Source organism: Ascidiella aspersa, chromosome 3 (assembly GCF_963924565.1).
Source record: "Ascidiella aspersa chromosome 3, kaAscAspe10.2, whole genome shotgun sequence".
In the NCBI taxonomy this organism is placed as follows: Eukaryota; Metazoa; Chordata; class Ascidiacea; order Phlebobranchia; family Ascidiidae; genus Ascidiella; species Ascidiella aspersa.
In genome coordinates, this window is record NC_139449.1 from 3972460 (window position 1) to 3996186 (window position 23727).

At 39.3% G+C, this 23727-nt stretch overlaps 1 protein-coding gene across 1 annotated transcript; it reads right to left on the bottom strand.

The window, feature by feature from the left end:
- LOC146158146 (uncharacterized) lies at nucleotides 1-23648 on the bottom strand. Its single transcript, XM_083383825.1, has 11 exons — nucleotides 23456-23648; nucleotides 22818-22960; nucleotides 22574-22637; nucleotides 22148-22227; nucleotides 21625-21801; nucleotides 16019-17073; nucleotides 7461-11347; nucleotides 6086-6222; nucleotides 4414-4571; nucleotides 1158-1300; nucleotides 1-808 (listed from the first exon to the last, which is right to left on the bottom strand). The coding sequence occupies exons 1-11, from the start codon at nucleotides 23568-23570 to the stop codon at nucleotides 231-233; spliced, it is 6537 nt and encodes a 2178-aa protein (XP_083239951.1). The 5' UTR covers nucleotides 23571-23648; the 3' UTR covers nucleotides 1-230.
- Nucleotides 23649-23727: the final 79 nt, after the last annotated feature.

A 23727-nucleotide genomic window follows, 5' to 3' on the forward strand; every position in this document is an offset into this window, starting at 1 on the left:
GTTGGACCATTACGTCACAAGCGTTGGACCATTACGTCACAAGTCAGGGACCATTACGTCACAAGCAATGGACGAATACGTCACAAGCAAGGAACCATTATGTCACAAGTGAGGGACCATTACGTCACAAGGAAGGGACGATACGTCACTATCAAAAAAAGCTCAGAAGCCACAAGAAACAAAAATAGGCCGAGTAAACGCAAAATTTTCGCCAAAACTCCAAGCGTTTTTCACTTAAAACAGTCAAAGTCTCCCGCTTCGAGCACTTTCAGCAAGTAGGCGCCGCGGGTCGAGTGCTTGTTGGCGAACCGACTGTTCTGACGTGCGCCCTCCGTCACAGCTGGCGATGACGTAACAATTGGGACAGCGATGACCCGCTGGACGTTCTTGGGCGGGCGACCGCGACCCGAGTACACCCTTGGGGCGGGGGCCGTTTTAGGGGGTGGGGGAATCCCCTCGTAAAGGTATTCGTGATCGGAGGGAGGGGTGCGACAGGCGGGGAATACCCTTCGACGCTTCCTAGGGGGTCGGGAATCCCCCTTTTCACCCTGGAGCAGGTTAGGGGTGAAAACGGCCGCCGTTGAGCAGTTTGCGGCGTCCTCGTCAATTCTGGGGAGGTTTCGGCATGGGGCGGTCGGGATTCCAGGTATTTCCCAGGGTCCAGGGTCGGCGGCCAGGTCGCCCCTGTATTCGGGGTGACGGAGGGTGAAGAGACGCTTCCGGAGGGTCTCGAGCTCACGGTCGTGGGGCTGGGAAACCCCCCGTTCACGGGAATTTCCCTGGGTGAACTCGTCGTTGCGGGTGTTTGCTGAGGGACGAAAATGATGGGCTTTATTTTCTGTTTATTGTAAAACCCTGTTTTTCCAAAAGTCTTTAAATAGTTTTTGAATTTATTTCATGTGTGAAATTAGCTCAGTTAACAATTTTTTTTTTGACCATGACAATTTTTAACTGTTTTGTTGATAAAACGTCGATCAATATAACTTTAGGTCTTTAAAAGTATATTTTTTATTTACAAAAAAATGGAAGACATTCAAAAACTTTTCAAATAAAATTTATAGCCCGAGAAAATAGGTAAACTTCAGGAAATAATTGAAAAAAATTATGAAAAAAATGGTAAATCGGAAAATAAAAACAGTAAAAGCAAACTGACGAACCTTTAATTTCCCTCTTCGATCTTTCGGGGTTGTGCTTTCGGGGACGCCCCGGTCTCCCGGCCTCTCTGGCCATTGTACTTGATGACGTAGAAGACTGGACGCTGCTCGCTCGCCTGGAACGACCTCCGCTCGATTTGGCCAGGCTGCAAAAGCAAGTATGACGTCATTGCGTTGCGAGAAACGGGGCGAATTTTTCGGCGTGGTGCAGAAAAACAGAGCGTGCGAGTTAAGTAAAAAAATTGAAACAATTATTAGACCACTTGTAAAATGATTTTCCGGCCAACCTTTGCTATTATATCCGGCAATTTTGTTATGAGTACCAACGTTTCGACCACCGACCACCTATTTCGGGTAATTGGTCGAAACGTTGGTCTTTTTAAAAAAAATTTGCTGGAAAAACAATTTGCAGCAGTATATTCAAATATTATTGGTCCACAAAATATCGGGCGTTTTTATGCCGATTCATCAAGATTGTAATGCTTAATAAAATATCAGGGTTTATAGTTTTAAAAATTATTACTTGCAATCTTTTAAAAAAAATAGACCCTATAAAATAACAAAACTTAGATAGTTTTAGTGGGAACATGGTGTTGGACAAGCGATCACGATTCTAATTTACAGAATTTAATTAGGAAGGGAAATTTATTATTATTAATTATAACGCACTATTTGGTAACACATTCCGCCACAACATAAAAGTAAAGGTTTGCAAATTGCATACATTTTGATCATGAAGATAGCTTCTGTATTGAAATCGTGTGTTTTTAATTTTGCAATTCTTTTTACAATGTATTTTAAAGACCCTATAGAATAACAAAACTTAGATAGTTTTAGTGCAGGGGTTCTTAAACTTTTTTTTACCGCGGACCCCTAAAATATTTTTTTTGGCCTTGCGTGGACCATGGTGGGGAAAAAATTCAAAAATGACGTCACACAACAAATAAACTTCATAAATCTGCTGATTTCGGTCCGAAAATGTGAAAGTGAAATGGAGTCTAAATACATAGGCCTTCAGAATTAAACTGTTTTCTTTGAAAACATGGCAACTTTTAAAATATACACTAATATTTGATTAGGCCTTCATGGACCCCCTAAAACTAGTTCACGGACCCCCAAGGGGTCCATGTACCCCAGTTTATGAACACCTGTTTTAGTGTGAATATCCGATAGTTGATATTTTTAGCAAAACAGCATCGCGGTCCGATCCGGTACCAAATGACGTCATTACTATGATCAAACAAGCAAGATTGGTCAAACTGTAAAGCGAAATATTATTGTTTTTAAGGTAATAAGCCGAAATTTACTTTTGCGCTGGAAAGAAATCTTTCTTGGAAAATTGCATTTAAAGGTAGAAAACTCGTTAGATCGCAAAAGATGGCGGAAAAGTACCGATACTACCACTTGGTATCATCCTAGTAATTAGTATTTACGTTTTGTATTCATTTATTGGTACCTTTACAAAAAAATATAATACTCTTTTACCTAAAAAGCTATTTTGTGGCATTCATTTTGAATAACAAACATTACAGTCATATTTGTATAACGAAGATTATTATCAAAAATATTATATATATGTTCGAGATCGACCGATGCCACTTTTTTGCTGTTTGCCTAAGTCAAAGGAACCAGAAAATATTTAATGCGCACATACAGGGTTTTTTTTAAGGTTTGGTTTGGGTGACCACTAAGTAGTTTTAAGAGACCGCAAGTGTTTCATTTAAATACCAAAAATTTGCAAGTCCAAAATTTGGGAAACCGCGTCCCCAAAAACACCACCATTTACATGGTAAAAACGATTTCTCCTCTAACAACATGGCAAGTGATACTAAACATTTGCGGTGTTTAGCTGCAGCTATCAGTAGGGATGCTCAAAGTAGAATATCGAATCCTTGGATTCGAATCCAATTCTGCCGTTTATTTCGGGTAATTGGAACCGATATAATTTAATGTTTTACCGCCGATTGTTGCGCCTAATTGCACAAACGCGTGTGGTAAGTTGGCCTGTCGCCGCGGCGACCAATTTGTGCTTGCTTTAAATGTAACCTCGTAGTGCAGTGTCAGCGTTTTTTCGGGCGACTAATTACCGCGTCTCGCGATAACGTTCGTCTAATAATTAAGTGTCAATCAAGCGTTATTGGGCGAGCGGCTAACGTGTAATGTCTGGTGCGGAGTTCGCAATTTCCCTAAATGCGTTAAGTTGCAAAAGTAACATAGCGTTTCAAAACGTGCTGGCCGTCCACAAAATGCGCTATGGGGTTACTGAAGGTCAACTTTAGGCCAATATTCAGTGAAGTTATGCAGTTATGCACAGCGTAATTGTCAAGAATTCGTTAAGTCAATAGTTACTTTGTATTCTTTGCAGAACATCATATGACTGCATAACAGATCATGTTAGTCAAAAGAAGCACTAAGACTCAACAATGCTTTCAAAAACAGGACCGAATTGCTTAAGACTTCTGTGTGCAGTGTTGCATTTTCTCACTATTGGCAAAAATATAAGTTTTGGACACAACCTGGACAGTTGACATATTACAGTTTACAGAACGGCTTCAGATGACAGTTGTTAAGAATGCTAAACATATGGGAGATTTTTTTTATAATGTACACGTGTTAGCAAATTGTTTGGGCGATTTATTGCTGTGATTGTGTGCCCTATAAGGTAGATTAAGATTAATCCCTTTCCCAAACAAAATCGAGGATCAATAATTTAATAAAAATATACTAGGATTCGCTATTCTGGATTCGTTATTCTAGATTCGAAACCTATTATTCTAGAATACAAGGAGATTCTACTTTGAATATCCCTAGCTATCAGTATATAATGTTACAAAGACGTTATACTACGGCTGAACTTAACTAGCAATCTAGTATGGGGTCGGCAACGATACCACTCTAGTATGGGAGGGGTATCCATATTAACTCTTGGCATAGGGTAGCGGTTCCGATCCAAGATTATTGGACAGCCCTACTTGTGATTCTTGAAATTGGTTAAAGACGCGCCCGGTAACAAAAACACCCTGTTATGTTATAATTTGGGGGTTCCCTGTACAGCTACTGCTTAAAGCCTAACATTATATGTTAAGAAGCATAATGGTTAGAGGTTGTAGTAAGACGAAATAAGAATATTAAAGCCCACTCACTAAGTGACTTTCTCACTATGTTGAAAAAACGGTTATATACTTCAGATGGGCTTTGATATTCTTATTATGTTATACGCTCAATTATTGTATTTCTGCCACTGTTCTAAACTCTATACCTCGCCATGCGATTCCTCCTGGCAGTGAGAAGCGGATTGATGAGGGGACGAGGTTGGATGCAGGTGCTCTCCAGCATCCAGCTCTTCACCTGACTCAGGATCACTCGGCTCCCGAGGAGAGATTCGAAGGTCCTCGCTTCTTTGGAAGAGGAGGTGACCTAATGGATAAGTGAGAAAAGTGAACAACTAGTGCTTTGAACCAGAGTTTCTTAATCAGGTGAATTCACCCCAGGTATCAGTACAAAAAAATTGGTGACTGTGTTTTGTGCTTTGGTAGCTTTATATTTCTGGACTCGAGAAATTGTAGACTCGCAATGGTAAAACTTAGCTTGGGTTAATCTCAACAAAAATCGAAACAACCCAAGTCATTTTGTGCTGTTATACATACAGTAGATCATGAAACAAGGGTGAATGAAATTTGGAGATCGATGCTAGGGGTGAATAAAATTAAAAAAGTTTAAGAATCGCTGCTTTGAACCACATATGCGCGTTAAATTGCATATCAGACTCCAGCATTAATTCTGAAAATTGTAATAACTTCTTTGGAAGAGAAGGTGGCCTAATGGACGTGAGGAAATAAAGTATGAAGAAAAATGTCGAAGGCTAAGTTTAAAGGGCTTGTAATTTTGCCTTCTTTTCATTGCTACGTCAGAAAAGATTCAATTTATTTTTGTGCATCTTTGCAATTATTGAAAAAAAAAGCATAAAGAATAACACAAGGACAGCGAATGGACCTTACGCTTAGCCGCTCAAGAAGTTTTTTCTGCGATTTGAAGCAAAGAAATTAAAATCAGGGTGAAGTTATTATAACTCAATAGTTAAGGCTAAAAATCTGAAAAAAATTTAAAAGAAGAATGATCTTCGTTTTAGCAAAAAAAAGAGTTGTACAAAAATAATATGTGCGTTTAATTGTGAATCGGACTTGGGCAATAAGACCAGAAATTGAAATACCGTCGACGTCGTAATAAAAGAAAACTCAGAATAAAACCAAAATTAAACAAACTACTGTAAATCAGAATAACACCTACACCGGATTAATACCTATCGTCCACTAAAGGTGGCTTAATGGATATAGGAAAATGCAGAAGGTCAAGTGCTTTGAACCAAATACGCACACTACAGTTTTGTATTGGACTCCAGCAAATATACCTTAAATTGAATAACATCGACGTCCTAATAAAACCAGACAAACAACTATAAATCGGAATAACACCTACAACAGATTAATACCTATACTCCACTTAATAAAACCGGAACGACCAGAATAACTTTCCCGAAGTTGATCACTAACCTCAGTATTATTTGCACACTTAACACAGTTTATAACCCCACTCATACTCGCCCCTAAGCCCAAACAATGAAAAACAGTCAAAGTCGAATTAATTTTCAAGTTTTCAAGAATTCTGTAATTCTTATCTAATTTGGAATAACTAAAGGCGCTCTAATTTAATTCTAAAAGGCCACATACTGCGATTTAAACTATTTGAATTTGAATTAAATGGAATTCTATTTCAAATTCTTGTTTTCAAAAATTTGGCAAATCTAATTCTAATCTAAATTGAAAACTAATTAAATGCTCTAATTTTATTCCTAATTTAGTGTTTAAATGCTAAAATAAATCTAGTTTTTTAAGTCTGACTACAAAATAGACAGCCATTGGCGAACAGCTTACCGCTCTATGATCAAACTCTTTCTGTTGTTCTTTATCGGAAGCATCGAATAGGCGGCAGAGCTGGTTGGTGAGTAGCTCGTCTGACAAGTGTGAGTATTCGACTGGACCTATGCGCTTGCGTTTTGGTCCGTAAGACGCTGTATGAAGGACACATAAAAATAATGTTATATATAAATTAGAGATCGACCGATATCACTTTTTTGGACGGATACCGATACGCGATTTTTTACAACTTTTCAACCAATACCCGATGCCGATACCGATTTTTTTATATACCTGGGAAATGTTCAAAACTTGAATTAATTTAAAATAAAATCCTAATAATGTTGAAGTTTATATACTTTATTAATTATTAAACAATTATTTTGCATATTAACTTGGTGTGATGCTAAAACAAATTTTTTTTTGTTAAAAAAATTGCTAAGTTGTTTGTTGTACAGGAAAAATGATGTCATATTTTTTTACTAAAATATCGCCAAAAGTATCGGCCTACATTTACCGATACTGATATATCGGTAGAAGCCTAATATCGGCCGATATTACCGGTAAACCGATATATTGGTCTATCTCTAATTTATATATCATGTTCCTACCAGGCATAGCATGCTAAGTAGAACTGCATTAAAACCAAGAAGTTCAGCTAAAATATTATGAGCAACTTAATTACACTCTTACTAAAAAAGAAGCTCTTCAGTACCTATTTGTTTTAGCTAACTATGCAGGATCCCTCCATCAGGGAATGCAACACCACGCAAAGTAAAATGACAAAAAAAATACGGTAAAAAAGAGAGCTTCAACTTCTTGCGTGGTTTTGTTGTTTAGCTAGCCGGAACGTAAAATAAATAAAAAAGGAAAAGCCTATTTTTAGTAAAAGTTTTATTAGGTTGTTCATATTTTTTTTTGTTCAATTAAATCAGTGTAGTAAAATGTAAAGTGCACTTCGTCACTGTTTCCAAATGACTTCACCTATAGCGTTTTGTTAACTGCCTTGACTTGACTTTTACTTGACTTGGACCCAGGCCATTAAGTCAAATGCCTTGGGTTGAATATAAGTGTTTTTTATTTATAAATTTACTATAAAATTAAGGTATTTAACTAAATTTTGCACGTCAAGCGATTATATTGTGCATTTGGTTATTTTTTAGTTGTATTTTTATAATCAATAGAGTTTTAGTGGTTCATTAATTGGCATTGATACCAGCCTAATATTGGACGAGTACCAATTTTAGTCTGGAATCGAGTTTTGGCTCCATTCCAATACTATCAGACACCCCTAGTATGGATTACCCAAAATTTAAAAGATTAACTCAGAGTTTGTTTTAACAACAAAAACGTAGCTGTCTTATAAAAGACGAAAACTTGTCCTCATACTTACGTTTGATTTGCGACTCTTCTAAAGAATCCTCCTCAACGTCTACATCCTCTTCTTCTTCATTTGCCGGATCGCAGCTCTTTCCAGCGCTGCTCCAAGAAGCGCCACGTTTCCTCCGTTCCCGCAACATCCAGGGCTTCGCTTCGCTTTCCTCCTCAGAGCAAACTCCGTCTTCCGGACGCAAAATCCCGGAGCTCCAGTAGGCTCCATTAAGAGCGTGATTTCGGAGGAGTTTCTTCTTGTAGGTCTTCTTTATCCTATCATGGATCGGCGAGAGATGCGCAAAAGCGCTCTGCGCATCTTTGGAGGACTTTTCCTGCTCTTTTGCCCTTTGAGGATCAGGAGGAATTAGCTGCACGCTGTCGCCGTTTGCAAGAGGGGTAGATTGAGATTCGACGAACGGACCAGGGGATACCGGGCTGCCTCGGAACTCGTTGACTCCAGGGGACATCGGCGCCGCCACGGAACCGTTCCTACACGGTTTGGACCGGGTGATTCCCCGTGGCGCTTCGGGCGACTCCATCGGCAGTGACTCTGAAAATTTGCGAGTGACGTCAAACCTCCCGTTCTTCTGCCTGAACTCCTGCATCGATATGACGAAACGGAGCGGGGGAAGGTCATCCGGACTCCCGCGGAGGAGCAACATGTCCTCCAGGAAGTCCAGACTGCTTCTTGTCAACTTTGAGAGGAACCGATCAACCTCGTCACCACCTCTAACCCCACTCTCCCAGTCCGCGATCTCGTAGTCGCGCTCCTCGCCAAACACGTCATCTGTGACGTCATTTCGGGTGACGTCACTGTGGTGTGGAGTGCTGGCGTCGATTGGCGGGAAGTGGAACGGTGATTCCACGCGCTTCGGCGATGTCGGCGGAGTCGACCATTCGTCCAAAAGCGAGCTGTCGGTGGCGCCACCGCGTGGCGGCGTGTGGTAGAGCTCTTCGGCCGCTAGACGGCGCGAAACCTCGCAAGTCAAGTCGTCAAGCAAGGCGGCGGCGTCGTTGCTTAAATTCAACGGCGTTGTGTCTGGAGTGTTTCTAAAGCTTTCCTCGTGATCTTGAAGGGTATTTTGGTCGTTTGTAGTGTTTGTAGTCTCAAAATCTATCGGTTTAAGGCTAGGGGAGGTCTTAAGGTCTTCAGTTTGCGACAGGCCTAATTCTGTTTCCGATTCGCCGGTTGTGTAAAGGACAGGCAGCGACGCGTTGTCGGTCTTCACCTTCTTCAGTTTCAGCAAGATCTTGCTCGAATTCGCGCTCGGGGAAGCGGCGGGGTTCGGACCGCAGCCCTCGGAACTCGCGCACGGCTCGGAAACGCCGGAATCGCTGTCGTAAGCGTCGGCTTTCATCTGCAAACAAGGACATTGGGCAGGCGGCGGGGATTCAGGCCGCGAATTGCCGCAGATCGGCTTGCGTCTGATCACAAGCACGTTAGTCTGGCCGTTCTTGGGCTTAACTCGCTTACTTGAGAAAGTGAATATCTCATCGTCTTTGCACAGCGCGGCCAACGCGTGGTCTATTTGGCGTTGTTTGATGCCGACGGCGCCGTACGGGCGTTTCGGCGCCGCCGCCGGGGGGCTGGTGACGTCATAAGGAACGGTTTCGCCCCACAGGCTCGACAAACTAGCGGCCACTGTGGAAATACCAGTAGCTGGCGCCTTCCAAATCTCAAGAGGTATTTTGCAGTTGAACGATTCGTTCGCAATTAGGGCGTTTTCCTGTTTTAAAGGCGACAAAAGTGTAGGTTTGTTGCTGATAATCCGCTGCTGCTGCTGTGTTTTTCTGGGCTGGAAGTTCCTCTTTATGTTCTTAAGGCGGCTGAGCCCGTTCGCCAAAGGACGCTTGATGCTGTACAATGACTGGATCGGTCGGCCAATTTTCGGTGGGTTAAAGAATGCCAGCGGCTTACCGTGGTTCCATATGGCCTCCAAATCGCGGAACGGGTGCCAGGGTTTGGCCACTTTGGGTGCTGGGCGCAAAGCAGGGTCCAAGTTCTCTTTGAGCAAAGCCGCGGTGCGCGAATTTTGTTCCGCGGGGTTTTGGGGCTTGTTTTCCCGTTGAACGGTTACAAGGTCTAAACAGGCCGGCTGCTTGTCGACTGGCTCGTGAACTTGCGTGAACATCACATGACTCGTGAGACGCTCATAGAAAAGCTGCTCCACGTTTTCACCGAGAGTTTTCAAGGCTAGTTGGAGTTTTTCGCGACGCTCTGCAACCAAGGCGGGATCACGTATAACCGGCTTTGTGGGTTGTAAAGGCCGCTTCTGGTAAAGTTTAGGCGCTGATGTTGGCTCAAGAGGGTTTTGAGGGTTTTCGGCGCAGTTTGATTCGCTTAAACCTGCTTCTGTGCTGCTGGGATCGTCGGAGGCCGATTTCACTGTATCTTCGACTTGATGTTGGTCTTTGGAAGCTGAAGTTTGGCTTTGGAGAAACTTTTGGCCGATCTTAGCTGTGTCACCTGAATCTGCAGTACAGTTTTCAGCCGCATGAGCATCAAGGTCATTTTGGCGGCCAGGACTTGACTGTAGCTGGTCTAAGACTTTATTAGAAAGAATATCGACAACTGTCTCAGTTAAGCATCCAGTGCTGATTTCAGCTTTAGGAATATCAAAGATACCTGAAATGTCGTTGTCAATGCAAGGGCTTGGGCCAGGAGTTAGCGGCTCTTCACAGTCACCAATATTTTCAGGAGAGTATTCTGCGTCAAATATGGCTTCTAGACTGGTTTGGGGAGAAGCGACTTGGATGTGATCATTTGGCGTCAATTCTGAGTATTTTTCGCCTTCGTAGTTTGATTCAGGTGTCAGTGATTCTTCGCAATTGTGACTTTCGGAATTAGTAATAGGTTCGCTTGGAAGTTCAAGTGGCTGTTTGGCTTCTACATTGTCGTTTTCGAGATTCAAACTATGATTTTTCCCCATTATGTGAGTTTCTAGAGCTTTTATGGAATCTGTGGTTGAAAAATCGTTTGCCCTTTCCGCAAAATTTTCGTTCGCTTGCCCAACTGATATTTCGTTTATCGTTTCCGACGAATTTTCGTCTGCCTTCTCTGGTAGTGGTGGTTGTTCATTTTTCTCTGTAAAACCCTTGTTTGGCTTTACTGATGAATTTGCGTCCGAACTAACAGCCATAGTTTCGTTGTCTTTCTGAGTATAAATTTCGTTTTTCTCCGCCAAAATTTCGCTTGTTTCTGTCCAATTTGTGTCCGATTTCTTGATGAATTCTTCGTCCAAATTCTCTGCCAAACTAACGCTTATTTCTTCAGATGAACTTTGATCAAATTTTACTGCTGAAATTCCATCCTTGTCCGCGGAATCTTCGCTAGCTTTCGGCGGACTTTTGTGTGAATTTTTGGTGGAGTTTTGGTCCAGTTTTACAGCAGAATTTGTATCCTGTTGCATTAAATTCTCGCCGGTTTGCTCGACGGGACTTGCATTCATTTCTCCAGGATTTTCAACTTGCTGCTTAATTTTATCGCCAATTTTTTCCGCGGGTAATTGGTCCGAATTTACGCCAGAATCTTTATCCACAAAAGAACATCCATTTGTGTTTCCAGCCGCATTTTCGTTTTCATTTTCCGTCAAATTTTCCGAAGGCTGAAACTTCTTACACTCGTCTCTATCGAGCCCAACCACGCACGGCTTAATTCTCGAATCGCGCCCAGACGGCGCCAAATCGCTCTGGGGCGTCCCCGGTTCCGATATCGGGGTCCCAGGGGCGACGGGGACCACTGGGGACTGGGAAACCCCCTGAACCTTGCGCATAGCGTGCTGGGACTTGACGCAACGGCACTTTTTGTACCAGTAAGCCTTCCAGCCTTTCTTGTTGAGTGTGGTGTCCAGGCAGAGGTAATGGGCTTCGTACGGGATTGGGATTGTCTTTCTTACCGGTGCGGACCTGAAAAGTAAAAATAAATCTCCTTTACATATTTTGGAACACAATACACGTTTTTTAGTAACTTCAATAAAAATATTAAAGCCATAATATTCGGTAGAAGCGACATTGAGCAGTTCACAGACGTTTCGGCAATATGCCATCATCAGTGTGAAAATACAAGTGAAGATAAACGCGATAAAACATAAAAAGAAAGAAAAAAAGGACAAAAATAGCAGAAAAAGAAGGCAATGTATGGGTCAGTGCGTACCTCTAGGGCATAGGACTAGGTATTGAAAAGATATAAAGGTGCCGAGGTTGTATCAGTGATTGACAAACTGTGTGGTGCCGCGAAACTTTGTGTGCCTTGAGAGAAGTGTGACGCAAAAACGTTTTGTAATTTAGGAAAGTAAGTTAATTGTATTACCAATAGGCCTACACGCAAGCATTTTAGACTAAAATACGCACTATCACCAGTACACCAAAAGCCATTGCAGACTCACCGAATCTATCGATCAATGATGCAAGCAAGGCAGGCTAAAAAAAGCAACTAGCCTGCAGTGAGGTTCGAACTCACGACCTCCGGTCAAGCCGGGACCGTCGCTCTACCAACTGAGTTACACCGGCTCATAGAGGAGCGAGTCAAGAAACAACCATGATATCATTGCCTGCTGCATCTTGTTCGTAAAACTAGCCTGTAGTGAGGTTCAAACTCACGACCTCGGTCATACTGGAACCTTCACTCTACCAACTGAGTTACACAGGCTCATAGAGGAGCGAGTCGGGAAACAACCATACGCTTGTGATGTTCTATTTATCGGAAAATACTGCTAATCATTTGCATAGAGGGACGAGTTTCGGTAAATTGTATTAAGGGGCCATTCCTCTAATGCGAGACAACAAAGGACTCTCGTGAATCTAAATATAAAAGCCTAAACTTTTGATAGAATCATTGTTTCTGTCTTCGTTTCATTTTTTTCTGTCTTAAATGATCTGGCATATATAGAATTTCCCAATTAAAAAACTTGCTAATTTCCTCTTTGCTTCCATTTTCATGGCTAACTGATTTAACATAGTGTTTGGTTTATGGCGTTCACTAGCAACATGTAAATGTCAATATGCAAAAAAAGAGTGCTATGAATTAAAAGCCAAATGAATTGAATGTTATATGAATTACACGTTTAGTTAATAATAAAAATCATTATCATATATTGCGTATATAAAAAATCGGTTGTTTATATCCCCGAGCGGTTCTCAACCAGTGGGCCATGGCTCATTGGTGGGCCATAAGAACATTTGAGGTGGGCCACAGACCAATTTTAAAAAGCTAGATTTAGTTTCATTTGTGTCACTTTATTTAATATTACAGGAATAATGGCTTGGGGAGGAATTAAAAAGGAATGTAAATTTATTGTTCAGTGGCAAGTATCTCACTAATGCACGGTTGAATAAATAATCTGTTTTGAAATATGTTCTACTGTGTTTTGTTCTAAACCTATTTTACAGTTTTTTCTTTCATAAAAATTCTATTGGGCCACAGAATTTTTTTTCAACGTAAATGGGCCAAGAAAGAAAAAAGGTTGAGAACCACGGCCCTAGCCCTACGTTAGTCGGCTATACAAATATAATTCCAATTTTGGGTTGCGACTCACAGGTAAAGAAACAATGCTTTAACGCAGTGTATTTCAACCCATCAATGGCCGTTCGGCATAGTTGGGAACTGCATCTGCAGCAGTAAACATGGCAAAATTTGAGAAACCTGCAGTAGAAATACGACAATATTGCGCATATAAATTAAATCTGAATTTATTTATGCTATTCGTTCCTTTTGTCATAACTTAAAAAAAGTATATTTTAGATAATTACTTCGCCAAAGCTTCGCTCTTTACGCTTAGAATTTATGTTACAGCAAACAACGGTTGAAAGCATTGGTTTAGCTCAACGATTATATAGAACAAAAAGGAATTGTGTTTTGCTTGTCTATACATCCGAATACTGAAATTCAATTTATAGCTTAAAGCGTGGCGCAAAACTGTGTAACGTGACCTAATGTAACAGCCGTCGAGATTCATACAAAAGTCGTTTAATTTTGCTTTTGTTTGGTTGAGACAACGTTCATTGTAAGATAGAAAATTGCCTTTTTGATGGTTGTAAAGATAAGATTGAAAGCGATTCATTTCAGGGCACTACTGCCAACAAATTTCGAATCGATAATAAGTTCACCTATTTAAAGTTTTCTTTCAAAACCCCTTTGGGTCAAACTAGAAATTTTTTTTTTTACTATTGTCTACCATTTAGGCAACAGGCATGCTTTTTGAACTAGTTGAACATTAAAAGTTGTAGATTCACTAGGCACCGGGCGATCTTTTGGTGTAAAAGAAGTTATTAACTGACGTTTCTACAGGAGATACCAGATTCTGTAGCAGATATCATCTAGGACTCTAGCAGTAAGACCAAAATTAGAACAAGATTAACGTCGGAATTAAACACAGTTTGGAATAAGACAAACATACGACTGATACCTAATAGTCGTAATGAGACATAAATCGGACTAAGTACTAAATCCGTCGGAATAAGACTAAAAGGATGAGAATCAGGCCAATACAACATTTTACCCAACCCCAACCCCACCCCTAACATCCATAATTATCTCGACCCTAACCCAATTTCTAACCCCACCCAAAACCCGACTCTAACCCCAAACAGAGGCAAAATCAATCCGGTGCCAAAACAACGGCGTCGTTTAAACTAGGGCGCTCAAACGTCGACGGCAAAACGGCCGATGTCCGACCGATGGCCCCCAATCGTCCCATACCCTCTCCCTACAGTTTCAGGCGTTATTTTACACATTTAGACCCTATTACAAAAAAATTAGGACTAATTTCGACAGGCTTCGGTACTATTTAGAGGACTTTAGATCTTATTCTGTTGTGATTATTTCTACTTATTTGGCATTATTGTATTGCTGGTCCTAATATAGAAATTTTTTATAGATTATTATGATTTAGATATTGTTGCTATGTAGATTTTGTCGTGTGTTGCAGATCATGCAAAAAAGTGGCATAGTGCTGTAAACATGTCAATGAACTTTCAACGCTGATTCGTTAAGGCGTGCCAATGTTTAACACGTGCAAACACATGACAAGTCACGTGAACTATAACTGTAAGACAGTTTCGGTTCAGACAAAAGCTTCAAACTAAATGCAGCAGTGTTTGAAAAACTTTAAATAACAACATAATTTACGAAATACAGGTGTTGAGATTTTGCACTTTTTTCTAGATTTGTTAGCTGGAGGGTCTAGCAACTTTTTTTAATCCAATGGTATTAGAAACTCTTCTTCAGCAGTAAAACCTCATTAGGCAATGTTATTCTCCGTGTAGGAAAAGAAAAGTATGGTCTATTCTATTGCCAAAATGGTAATTGAAGCATAAACATTCAAAAAGTTAACCATTAGTTAACGGATATCAAAGGGTTGGGATTTTGTACTCGCCCGCTCGCCCATGCGAGTGCAATTCGTTTTGGGCGAGTGCTAATTGACCCCCGAGCGCCCTTTAAAAGCATAAATTGGTTGTTGGTAACAGACTTAGTGTCCAAGACTTCTAGTCAACTCAACTTGTTCTTTTATGTTTAAAAAACGCTTAGGCCAAATATTGCCAAAAAAGTAATGTAGACTACACAACAACAAAAACGAAGTTAACAAGCGTGGCGCGTGTGGTAGAGAGTCCTAGCTTTAAATAATCTGGAAAACATTTCTGGCAAGTGACATTTGGTTACGACTGGCCAGTAAAATGTTTATTTTAATATCAACCCTGGATATAGCTGAGTAGCCCAAAGAAATGTTAAATAACCAACACTATTGGCTTAAAAACGTTAAATGACTAAATTATTTCAGCTGGTTTAGTTATCAGCTGCTATGCTACGAGCATTAACCCCTGACCCAGTGGTTCTTAATTTTCACGCATGGTGACCGCCCTTCCGCAGGTCCCAACAATTTGTACCCCCTTCCCCTGCCCACGCTTTAAAAAAATAAGTCACGGACGTTACAGAGGAGGGATTTATTAAAAACAACAAAAGTTAACTATAACTGGCTAAAAAATTGAAAAATTATTTGAACTTTGGCCGGCCCACCAAAGAACAAAGCACTGCTGGGGAAACCAGGTAGTGTTTTGTTGTCCATCAAAAACTCCAACCGCACTCACTCACGGCTTTACAGATATCGGCTGTATTTGATTGAGTCTTAGGTGTTTCAAAACCTTAACCAGGGCTAACCATCGACCTCGGCACTTTATAACTATGGTCAAATAACCAATCTAAGACGTTCAAGGGATGGCCTATTTATCCAAAAGTTAAATGTAAAGTATATAATGTTTTAATTTCTTAATTAAAAAAACAACAAAAAGATATAAAAAACTCTACTGTACGTCTAAAAAAGGTGACGGAAATTTATTTAATAGTGGGTTGGCACCAATAGCACACTAGTCTCGGACAAATACCAATACTATCACTCAGTGTATCGGCCCAAAAAGCTATATAGCAGGACGAATGTCGCAAATGAATCTGTTGGTAAATTGGCACCGATAGCATCCAGTATCGGACGACTAGAGATATTACCATTACTCAGTGAGTATCGGATATCGGTCAAAACGACGTTATCGAACATCTCCAATACTAAAATACAGCAAAAAAACACCGACCTTGAAGATTGAGCGCGCGTTTTTCTGCCAGCAGATCCCTGCTTAGCTCCTTCGATTTCAGAACTCGCGGCCAGAAACGAGGCGACAGCTTTCTTCATAGCCGGACTCCTAGTAATGGAGGCCCGAGATTTCCTCGGAGAACGAAGTTTGAGCGGCGTTCTGGGCTTTTCTGGCTCAATTTTAACGATTTTTTCAGGACTTTGGCCGCTTTTTTGACTTGACGATCTCGTATCGGCTGTGGTGTTGGCGGAATCGGGAACGAATTTAATGGCGCCGATGTTCAGGTGTTCTTTGATGGCACAAAGGCGCTGCGGTCTTTGGTTCGACTGATTTGGAAGCGATATCAGTTGTCCGGGCACCAGTCCAGGTATTGCGTTGCGCAGCAGGACTGTCGGGTTGTTTAAACGGCTCGTAAAGGCAGAACGCAGCATAGAACGGTCCCCGCGCGACATAGTGGACAACTGACCGATGCTGTCGGTCATTTTGATGACCACTTTAGCACTGACCTGGCCATTTTGACCGTCGCTGGTGGCTGTGAGGCTTGGAGAGTGATTAAAACGCTTGCCGGCGAATTTAATCTGCGGTCGTAGGCGGTGTGTCGCTGATTTTTGCGCCAGTCGCGGTTTTAAGATGACGCTTTTTGGCGGGTTGGTGGCAGAGCGGATCAGTAGTATACCGTTGCTGGGTGGGCGGTTCGCCAGGTGCGAAAATATCCCGGGAGCACTGCCGTTTGTCGCAAGAAGAGCCCCGTTTGGGAAGGCCTTTGCCGCTAACGAAACCGCGCTGGTTTCTTTCTTGATTAAGGAGCTTTTCAGGTGGGAATTGTTGTTCACTTGGGTGGGACCGTTTTGCCGCTTTTGCTGGTCGTTTTTCTCTGCGTTTTGTAGCTCCGCGGTGAGTGGCGGTTGACCGTTAGATTTTGGTAGGTTGCTTTTTTGGCTTTCGGCGTGGTTTTTGAGCACTGTGGAAGCGCGTTGGAGCAGCTTAACGCCGGTCATGTTTGTTGTTGAGTAGTTGATGGATTCGAGGCAAGCAGAGCACACCAAGAAGTGGATCTGGAAAAAAGGTTTTACTGTTAAATGTTACATTTTGAGCGTTTTAAAGGGACCATAGTGGTCTATCACAGAGGTTCTTGACTAGAGATAGACTGAAACATCGATTTACCAATATTAATATATATTTACGAAATATGATTTTGGGTACACTATGCACGGATCTGTAATGTAGCTTAATAATAAATTTCAAAGCCAAAAAGGTCGAGTAGATCGACAGCATCTTGATTAAGACGTTTTGATACGAACTTGTATCATCTTCAGTTGGAAAAAAAAAATATGATTTGTTTTTTGAAAATTAACCAAACTTTATATATTTTTTTTTTGGCTAATTTTGTTTTGTTGAGCACCATTTTAATTCAATATGCAAAATTAATGTTTAATAAATATAGGTGGATAAACTGAAATTTTATTTAGACTAGAAAAAAAACGATTTCGTTATGAGACATCGGTTGGAAAATACGTTAATAATTAGGAATGAGAAGACTCCACATCATAATTTAAACTTCGCAGGTTTTGTTCGCATGCGAAAATTACACACTCCCCTATATTATTACGTCACAATGCACAATGTGTGCTTTTTGTTGTTTACTACAACTGCATATAGTAGATTACTAATAATTTGGTGCTAATATCGCGGCTAAAAAGGTTAAGCTTTTTAAGAGGTTATGCACTTTCTTAGTACATTGACAAATATACAGCTGCCTTTTTCTTAGAACGAGCTGAGTTCTGAATAGCGGTTTATAAATGTTGAAACCACTGGTCTTTCAGGCCCAAAAGCGACCAAATAACTGCGGGTTAACTAGCTTCAGGTTACGCTTTGATGACAGCGGATACATTGGTTCAGAAGAATTTAGGTGACTGTTGCTAAAAAACGCTGTATAACCTTGTTAACACTAGAAAAGTGGTCCGTCCTTAAAGCTTTTTATTTAGTTCCTTGGGTATCGCATTTTTATTTCATTTTTTTGTGTGGTTTTACTTGGGGTGGCGTTAAACGTAGTATTGTTGCATTCCTATTTCCTAATAAAGGCATCCTGCTTAGAAAGCCGCAACGTCAGATAAAATAACTAACTACTAGAAGAGCGTTTTTTGGTATATTACGTCTGGTAGAACAGCATGTTTATTGCGGTCCTTAAAGAATGGTCTATTGTCTAGTAAAGCGGGCTTTATTCAACAAAAGGTCCAAAAACAAATACAGCAGCAACTAAGCAGATAATTACCGGTTGGCGATCTGTTGTGCTGCTGTTTTTTTGAAAAAAAAAGTGGAGTTTGCTCCATCGAAATTAACCAGCGGTCACTAAAGTCAAATTTAATAAACGACTGTGCGTTTATTTTGAGTGACGTTTTTTGTTAATTGAGGGATTGCAAGGGTCTGTTAAGTTAACTAATATTCGATAAATCATAGTAAACTTTTTAAGATTTTGGCTTTCCGATGGTAATTGAACAGAACACACGTGACGAAAGTGAACACTGCCCAATGAGTTTTGGCTGCAGGATTATATTTTGCATGACGACCATTGGATAAATAAAGTTAAAAGTGTACACCTGCAAGCAAGCAAACTAGAAAAATATCCTTGCTTTTTTTTTGCTATAAACGAAGTATTTAGCCACGTTTTTGGCAAACATTCCAGCCTGTCTATTTTGTTTTGCCAAATTTATTGCCGATTTCGCGTGTTAATTGTAACGTTTAAAAGCAGCTTTGCAAAGTGATTAATTAAAAGCCTAGGTTTTAGGCAATTGCATAACAACTGCTGAAAGTGCAAACGGAAATGAAACCTGTGTCGTTAGCTAACGTAGTGCAATATCCTGACTCTTGTATGTTTAGTTTACACCGGAAAACCACTTTGTAGATTGGTAAATTGTCTGATGAAGCTAACTCGATTTACCAAAGGCTTTTCAAAATAAATACGTACGGCTATAGTAGATATACTTAATTAATAGTTTTACGTTGTTTTTGTTAGAAAATCATGTATTGAAAGTAGCCAGAGTTTGGTCAGGCCAAATTTTATAACGACTGTGCATTTTTTTGTGTTTTCACTATTATTACCCGGTTTATAACAAGCATACACCTTTACAACTGGCTGAAAATATCCAATATCCTAATATTTTTAGTAAACGTAGGGGCTCGTTTTTTTTTCAGTTTTGTGCTGACCAAAACCTAACTATAAAAATCGTGACTGTGAGTTTCGGGAAACGCTTTACGAAGCAGAATTTCGCCCAACTGAATTTTACAGGTAATTTTTGCTTTGTAAGTTGCTAGGCAAAGCAGACGTGGGAAACAGTTACAAAAGTGGGCTTTAGAATAGAGATGGATATCGGTTTACCAAAATATCGGCCGATATTTTGCTTTTTACCGCAATATCGGTATCGGTAAATTTTGGCCGATATTTACCACGAATATATGATATAGTTTTTCCAGAAAAATTAAACGATTTTCCTATCTTGTTTGAATTTTTTTTTGTTCATCATCAAGCTAAAATTTATTATGCAAATAAGAGTTACATAAATATAGGTAGATCAACTGAAATAGTATTTGAATTGTCCTTTTAATTAAATGTAATTTTGACTCTTTCAGGTATTAAAGAATCGCTTTCGGTTGGCACACCACGTAAAAATCGGGAATCAGTATCCGTCGAAAAAAGTGGTATTTCTCTACTTTAAAATTACATACACATGTGGCCTGTATAGCTGTAGGTAGCAATGCAATTTCGGAACAAGCTTACTTTGTAATACGACTTGAACTTCAAGTGAAATACATAAATGACCAAGTTGTGAGGTCAAACTTGGCACATTTCGACGAGCGACCAACAAGATTTTAAACCACTTTAGCCTTGTACGCACCACTTATGACTTGGCTATGAGAGCGACAAACAATATTTGTTTTTTTTTTTCGTGTAAGTGCTGCGTGAATGTTTATTTATTTTTGACCGTTAGGTCCCTACAATTACACGTTTAACGTGGCTTAAAAAAGCAGAACTTATTGACAACTTATTTTGCTTTTTGAAATGCACAAGGCGTTTGCCAATTTCTAAAAAAAATAAAATCAGACTAACATGATCGTCGGAATAAGGCAAAATTCGGACTAATACCCAATAGTCGGAATAAATTCTATTACGAAATTCAACCTTAACCCGTCAAAATAAGACCTAAACAGCCAGTATAACATTTAAACCAGTGATTTTTAACCTTTTTTCGCTGCGACAAAATACCAAACGTATAAGTATTACAGCGCAGCTGTGGCGACCCAATTCTCTTTACTGAACTTTTTGTTAGCTTAAGGTGGAAAAAACACTAATAGGACAATACCATTGGGAATTTTAAATTTAACTAATATAGGCCATGTATTCGTATTGGTTTGTTTATTTTATCCCATTGTGGAGCAATCTTGCTCATAACCAACCCTAATAAATATAACCATGTGAACTACTGCAGTTAATTGGCCAACCAATTTTGAGTCGCGACCCATAGTCGAAGAAACACTGATCTAAACAATATTTTACGTAGCCCGAAATCTCCACCCCTAATCCCACTAATAATTTTAACCCTAAGCCACTTTCTAACCCCACACATTTTCCACCCCTAACCCCCAACAATGGCAAACAGTCCGGTGCCAAAACAGCGGCTTTAAAACGTCCATGCAGGAAAGCCTAGTGACAGAACGCCGGCACCCAATCGTCCCATAAACCTTCCCTACTGTTTTAGGTGATTTTGATGCTATTTAGATCTTGTTTCGATCGGTTTAGAGCAGTGATATTAAACTGTGTGCCGCGGTACACTAGTGTGCCTCTAGAGATTGTTAAGGGCAAAACAAGTTATTTGTACTACAACTAGACATACACCTGAACTGGGCACTTAAATTCGCACTTAGTAGAACAAAAGAGACTTAAATACGCACTTAGTAGAACAAAATTGATACCATTAAAGCATTTACATATCGTTTGTTGTGTTTCAAGGGCGATTGCGAAGCTACTATAGCGTTATCGGTTAAAAGTGACCGCGAAATTTTGCATTTTTTTAGTGTGTGGCAAGGCAAAAAAGTTTTGTGAATCACTGACGGTTTTGATCAAGTTTGGATCTTATTCCGTCGTGGATATTACTGCGCATTTGGCTGTACTGTGTCGTAGGTTTAATACTATTGTTATTATAGATCACTGCGCTTCAGATAAAGTTGCTTTATAGGTAATTGTAAGTATCTATAATTTTTTGACGTCTGGTTAAAACAGACGTTACGGTCGAATTAGAAAGAGCGTGTGTTTGCAATTAAAAAATGAATGACGTCATAACTTAAACGTGAAACTGTGACGTAATGTTTTACCACGACTTAAATAATTTTGTTAACAGTTAACTTTCTTAGTTTAAGCATATTACTTACATGGTTTTTATTTTTCGTAATTTAAGCATATATATTACTTATAAGAACAAGTATTAACATTGAAAAATACATTTCTGGGGCTAATTGATATAGTATACTGGGTGTCACAACCAAATTAGCAAAATTTGATACCTGAAGTTTATTATCATTTAATTCACAATGCTTTTATAGCTCAAAATTACCTGATTTTTCTTAAGTTCACTCTCCGCCTTCTTCCATTGGCAAAGTGCGGAGAGAAATGGATTTATTGCAAACTTTTGATGAGAAACTTCGCTCGGAACCGAAACTTGAAGCATGGTTGGACCATTCTTCGAGAGGATGCACTCTTCGCAACTTTCGCTAACCTTCTGAAGACTTTGCTGCACACAAATTTAAAAAATATTAAAATTTAAAATCTTATGTGAACATATATATATTTTACCAAAAATATTGACTTAAAAATCGGTTGTTTTATGACACATTTACAACACGGCCCATTTACTTGCATTTTTACACAAAAATTATTCAATATTTGAGAATCAAACAAAATTATTTAAGAAATTATTTACTTGTTTTGGCAGTTTAAACAATAAGAAGACCAATCATGTGGTATTATACATATTATGGTTAATTTTTGCTTTCGTTGAAAACTAAACTAATGTTTTCTCACATAAAAATATACTAAAAAACAAAATAATATATATTAAATAGTTTTTAACAACTTACTGCCATATCAGTTAAAGTCTGCTTGAGAGTGCTTAACGAATCCGTGTTTGTGGTAAACAGGTTGACAAAACTTTGATAGACTAATTAAAAAAATAAGGTTTTATATAGATAAGGAATAATTCCATGTATATATAATCTACAATGTAAGACAACAAAAAATAACACACATGGAGATATACTTTTATATATGTGTGTTATATTACACAGATCATAATGGTCAACATAATACTAAAATGAAGGACAGTTAAGCATTTATTGTTAGCTTATTTAGCTTTTTTAGTAAATCTTAGAACAACCGAGCCTTTAGTTATATATGTCCATTATATTACACATATCATAATGACATAATACCAAAAATTAGCACAGTTAAATTTATTGTTAGCTCATTTAGCCTTTTTAGTATTTATTTAAACAACCAAGCCTTACCATGCTCAAATGAAGGTGTTTTCTGTGTCTTTGTTGAGTCAGACAGTTGCAGTTTAGGGGCTTTCTGAAAAATTCCATTTATACAAATCCATTACAAAAAACACACTCCTTGTTTTTCAATTGCAAAAGTATTTTATTTAAACTGTCATAAAATCTGACACAATGCAGAGTGACAATGTTAGGTAAACGTCAGTAAATGCAACTAAAATGCTTTCCAAAATTAAATTTACATCAATTTTCTTACCGATAAAATCTGTTGTCTAACATAACATGTGGAACAAAGTTTTTCGTTGACCGCTGGTCCTTCAATCTTAACCTTCGAAGATTCACAAGAATCGTTTTCATGGTAATATTCTTCAGTGATCATCATTAGTGTTCTCCACACACCTGAAAAGGTACATCACTTAGAATCTAAACTTTTGCCATAAACAAATGACAACAAATCCATAACGAATCTTGATTAAACTTTTCTTTTATTACATAAGTAAAATGTTGGTTTGAAATCATGTAACGCTCCAGCTTACACAAGGTAATAATCATCACTATACAATGATTACATATTTTAGATAGAACATGATTTACCTTTAAGGTAATCTATTTCATTAAACCAAACAAAATAGGGGAATATTATAATGATAAATGCCAAAATATTAAAGAGATAAAAAATCAGGTGTGGTAAGTTAAAGTGGAATAGGTAATTTCACAAACATTTATGAAGTTGGTAGCTTGAGTCCATCATAAAAGTTTGGTTGGCTGCCCATCAACCTAAAACTTACATGTCACATAGCAGCATTATCTTGTTTGCATATCGTATTACTTACATTCCATTAAGGGCATAAACTTAGACCAATTGCTAAACTAGCACATTAGCTGTGCACTTACCAACTCCCACTAGAATATTTTCCATTCCACTTGGTTCAAAACTTGACGTTTGTTCAACAGCTTTCTGACTTTTCAAGCCGTTCGCAGTGTCGGCCATGTTGCTTTGCAAACGCATATGCTCGCTTTAGTAGTGGGTTTCGGCAATAAAATTAATCACCAAAACTGACAGAAAGGGCAACATTTTATTTCTCCATGTTGCCTAAACGATATAACACGTCAATTTCGTTCAAAACATTTCGTTTCAGAGTAATTCGCCAAACGCGTTTTGCTCG